General features: G+C 40.9%; 1 protein-coding gene across 1 annotated transcript in view; it reads right to left on the minus strand.

The window, feature by feature from the left end:
- Positions 1 to 4,795, minus strand: part of OFCC1 (orofacial cleft 1 candidate 1) — a gene marked incomplete at its 5' end in the record, with an annotated part of 43,624 nt that extends 38,829 nt beyond the window's left edge. Inside the window, one exon of the mRNA XM_035030431.1 lies at positions 4,745 to 4,795. Coding sequence (XP_034886322.1) covers positions 4,745 to 4,795 — 51 coding nt within the window. The remainder of the gene's footprint in view (positions 1 to 4,744) is intronic.
- Positions 4,796 to 5,263: the final 468 nt, after the last annotated feature.

Genomic DNA, 5,263 nt, shown 5'->3' on the forward strand with positions numbered 1-5,263 from the left:
TAGGGGTGCCTGGGGGGCTCAGTTGGTTAAGCGACTGCCTTCGGCTCAGGTCATGATCCCGGGGTCCTGGGATCGAGCCCCGCATCAGGCTCCCTGCTTGGCGGGAAGCCTGCCTCTCCCTCTCCCACTCCCCCTGCTTGTGTTCCCTCTCTCTCTTTCAAATAAATAAATAAATAAAAATCTTTAAAAAGATTAGACTATATTCATTAAAAACTTGGTAAACTTTTAAAATTGGTCATTCACAGCTGCAGTAAATGTTCCTACATGTTATTAAGAAAGAGGTCGAGGTGTGATTGTTCTTTGTAAAAACTTTATCCGAGGCAGCAGCAAACATGAGTTTTCTTGACATGGTTCAGTAATTCAGGCACTTCAACTCCTTCCAGATCCGGTTAAACATGCTTTTAAATAGATGGAGGTGGCCTATTAATAGACCTCATTTCCTTACCCAGGACTTCAAATGAAATTATGTACTTTCTCTCTAATGTTTAAAAAGGTCTCAAAGATATTTTCGCAGGTTCACATATTTAAAAGGCCGGCCAAGTCTGGCTGTACCCACCAGAGAGAAATTCTTCAAGAAGATTACCAAGTGATGGTTTGTATTTTGTGACCTCTTTACTAGTAACACATGTTCAAGAGGAAATTGGCAGTGATTTCCCACTTCTCCACTTGGCCAATTTCTTCGCTCTTTTCTCTCTCTCCTTCACACACCGGCGCCTTTAAGGGGTGTAACCTGCAGTCTCATCCACCCCTTTCCTTTGCGATTCTCTCTTTCCTGATGAGATTTTCTCTCTTCAGCTCAGGCGAACTAATCCTTCACTCATATTTGACATCAATTCCTTCATTCCTGGCCGCTTGTTAAGTTGGCTTGTTTACGGAATTTTAATATTTCTAATAAGTTCATATTAATTTATTAAATACCTATATAGTATTTGAAAAATTAAATTAAGAAACAAAATTTAATCATCAGTATCTTCCTGCTCCCCGTTGATGTCTACTTCGATCTGAAGAAAAGCAAAATGCTTAGAAATCTTGACTGGAACTACTCTGGAGAGACCTGATGGCTCTTTCCCTTTATGTATCTACTAATTGATCTAATCTAACTCTAAATCAATTCAAAGCCAGCAGTTTCTGGTAAGACATTTATTTTACATGTGTGCTTAAGTGGTGATAAATCAGGTCTTTTCAAAAAAACTTATTAAAGTTATCCTACTAAATATAGAAATGTAGTGTGAGAAAAAGCAAGTAATACTTTGTGATTTGAACAGAGGAAAGAAAAAAAAAAAAAAAAAAAAAAACCTGCCTGGAATTAGTAAGAACTGACAGCGCTTGGGATGATATTTTCTTTTTCGTTAAAAAGCAACAAATACCTTTTGATGCGACACGGTCAACTTGGAAAATAAAAACAAAACACTGCGATGGAGTAGCGAACATGCACTACAGCAACCTCATTTATAACCAGTGACGAGCAAAAGGCACGAAGTTCCTAAAAGAATGTGATTGTTGTCAGAAGGAATGGGGTCCCCCAGCGCCGCGTTCAGCTCGGCTTGCGCTCAAAGCCATGGCCGAGGGGCGCGGCGGGCGCGGCTCGGAGCCTGGTGGGCACAGACCAGCAAGAAAGTGAATTCTGCACACTGCACAAATCGTGGCTCAGTTCAGGGCAGTCAGATTGCATCTGGGATCAACCGACTGTGCTTCATGAAACCGTCAGCCCTCATTTGTGTCTAGCTGTTTTCCCAGGTCCCGCTGTAAACAAGGCCGGCTGGGGGCTGTCGGCCTCCGCTCCCGCGCGCGGGGAGACCTCACCGTCAGACCTCGCCCCGGGGCCTCCGCGCGCGCGCGCAGGTCAGGGTTCCAGCTTCCAGACAGCCCTTCCAGCGCACGCCCGGCGAGTCACAAAGCAAAGCCGCTTTGGCATGACCGACTTAGGGTCTCCTTTCAGAGACATACCTTAGATTCCTACACATTCTGGCATGGGCCGTCTCGTGCATGAAACTAAGTGAGGTGTTCCTAATATGAACAAGTGTTTTGTTTTGCTTTTTGGGTTTTTTGTTTTTTGTTTTTTTCAGCAGACTAGCTCAGCAGATTCATCCTGTTGGGGAGGAGGGGGTGGTAGTGATTGTTTTAGTTGTTTTACTGCTCTGGGGCTTTGCTTGTATCAGCCAAAAAAAAAAAAAAAAAAAAAAAATGGCTAGAAATACTGTCAGTCTGGTCCACCTCCAGGAACCTAATCATGCCTGAATTGCTCGGAGGAGTGTAATGATGGTAAACAGGAACAGGTATGTTGGCTTCTGTTCTCCTCCACGTTGGCCCTCGCGTTGCCTTTACAATAAAGCAAAAGACTGTTTTGAAGGAACATCATCTCAATAATAAAAGGCAGGGGGTGTTAGTGAAGCCGTTTTCCTTGGCAAATGGCATAAAGGTAATATTTAGTATTCACCTCATTGAATTCTCCTAGCCAGCTGGTCTGTCCCTGTTAAGACTTTCATTTATGCAGCTTGAGCTGGAACCCTTTTTGTTCCCCCAGTCTATTACTTTGTCTGTTTAAGGGATAACAGCCAAAGTGAAACAGCTTGCAATTTGCACCTGTCTGCTCTAAGCATTCCATGTTAGATTATATGGAGAGCAAACTCTTCATTGCTAATGAGACCAAGACCCGGTAGGGCTGAATGCAGTTTTGTTGGGGGGGCTCATAGAATATTTTAGTGGGGTTTTCCCCCTTTCCTAAATAATCTGATCAGTTCCTCCCTATTCTGGTTTTGAATTCCTACAGTAAAAAAATACAATTCAAAAAAAAAAAAAAAATGTAGTTGAAGTTGTGTATTTTTTTTTTTAAGATTTTATTTATTTATTTTGAGAAAGAGAGAACAGGAGCGGGGGGAGGGGCAGAGGCAGAGGGAGAAGCAGACTCCCCACTGAGCAGGGACCCCCCAATGCAGGGCTTGATCCCAGGACCAGGAGATCATGACCTGAGCAGAAGGCAGATGCTTAACTGACTGAGCCACCCAGGTGCTCCAAAGTTGTGTATTCTTTAAAGAAAAATTTAAATGTCATGTATCTAACTAAGAATTGAACCAACATTCAGTCTGAGTTGCCTCAGATGAGAAAGAAAAAAATTAAATGCTAGGTTATTTCCAAGTTGTCATAAGCACAAAATACCTAGAGAGACCTTTAATTTGTACAAGTGGCCATGAACAAAAAGTTGATAAAAAATTTCTGGCTGTGACAGAAACAGGACTAGTTTTTAAAATAGTATCAATTGCCAGAAAGTGAACTGGTGTTCTCTGCTTATATTACCTTTGAAAATGTAATTGACTGGATGGAAAATAAAAATTCAAGTGGCTGAGTTCAAAATCACACATAGAGAGATGTATATGTGATATCATCATGTGACTCACAGAGTACATTCTCCACAAATACAAAAGTGTCAGCATACGATTCTCTCCCACCTTTTCTGAAAGTCCTCTGAATCCCCCTAAGCTTTGAAGAATTACATCAGTGGGGGGGCGCCTGGGTGGCTCAGTCGTTAAGCATCTGCCTTCGGCTCAGGTCATGATCCCAGGGTCCTGGGATCGAGCCCCACATTGGGCTCCCTGCACTGCGGGAAGCCTGCTTCTCCCTCTCCCACTCCCCCTGCTTGTGTTCCTTCTCTCGCTATCTCTCTCTGTCAAATAAATAAATCTTTAGAAAAAAAAAAAAGAATTATATCAGTGGGTTGCCATCTATTTTTTTAAAGAATTTAAATTAAATTCATTGTAATGAAAACTTTAAGTAAAGCTTATAACATTTCCTGAAACCTTATGTATTTTTAAAAAAATAATAATTTTTGGATAATTTGCCAAAATATCCTTGAAGATTATCCAAAATTAAAAAAAAAAAAATATATATATATATATATATACACATACATATAACATTTATACTGAATATATAAAAAGAAGGTATACTGAATATATATAAACAGGTATACTGGAAAAATATATATATATAAAAGTGTATATATATATATACACTTCTAATCAAAGGATTCATGCTACATTTAGATTCCAAAAAATCTCTCACATTGGCACCTCCTGTGGAAATGATAACTGATACGGTGCCAAGTTCAACAAAGTTGAGGTGGTCACAAATACGGTCTCACTGGTAACTTCTCGATGGCTGTTGGCGCACATCTAGCCTGACTGATAATGCTCCAGCTCGTCAGTGCTGAATCCTCTCCCAGGACTCTCGGAGTTCTGCCAGCCACTGCCGAGTCTGGGTAGGTCAAAGGGTTGAGCCATGTGTAATTCAGAACAGAGGAGGTCCCACGGTCACTCCACAAAAACAATTACACTACTTATTTCGCTCTATAGCCCTTGCCCCAAACTCACAAGCCTCACAGTTTCAGTGCGGCCAATCTAATTCTGCCCCTGGGCGATAAGCCACATGAAAATATGTGGCGCTGTGTTTATAAATCTAATCAAAACTAGAAACAGTGGACAGGCACAATGAGGTCCTACTATGGATCATGGGAATCCTTGGAAGTTCTGAAGGCACTTTTGTTTAACTTCCATAGACTCTCTTTAGCTGCTACATTGTCTGCTACACTCGTTAATCATCCTCTTTACTCGTGAGTGCTACAAAGGAGGCTAAATTTCTCCTCACTTCTCTACTTTTCGTCCGTGGATCATATTATGAAAAATAAAGCTTAAAAGGCTGCTTTTAAAGGAAAAAATCAAAAAGGGAACTACTGTTATATCCATCTTACCTCTCTGTCCATGTTCTCCGCTCCTTGCCCTCGGCAATGCACAGATTTAAATCAAGTCCCTCTAAAAAAGAAAAATAATATTTAAAAACTGGAATAAATTGGTCTGGCCATAAGATAGATGAAGCAATTTGGGGTCGGAGAGCTATGATGCTACTTAAATGGTCCCAAGAATTCTCAGCATCAACAGGATTTGATTTGGGGTCCTGTTTTTACTGTTGTTCTCGTTTGCTCAAGCCAGACTCCTGATAAACTGAGAGTCCATGAATGTTCACAAAATGTTTTACTAGGAAGAGTTCAGACTTGATCAAGACAGCCTAAACTTCCTGTTTTATGCCCAAAAGGTGACTAATTCTGATGGCACTAAAAGGATGCTAAAAATTTACTGTTGATGCTTTACTACATTATCTTTTTTAAAAATAGGATCCAGGTTTGCAACTGTCCTAAATGGATGATACCTGATAAAGTCCATGATAAATATGTGCACTTAGGGACCTAGCAGATTAAATTCTGAGAACTTCA

This window comes from Mirounga leonina, unplaced genomic scaffold, assembly GCF_011800145.1.
Source record: "Mirounga leonina isolate KUSES-001 unplaced genomic scaffold, KU_Mleo_1.0 Mir_366, whole genome shotgun sequence".
Classification (NCBI taxonomy): Eukaryota; Metazoa; Chordata; class Mammalia; order Carnivora; family Phocidae; genus Mirounga; species Mirounga leonina.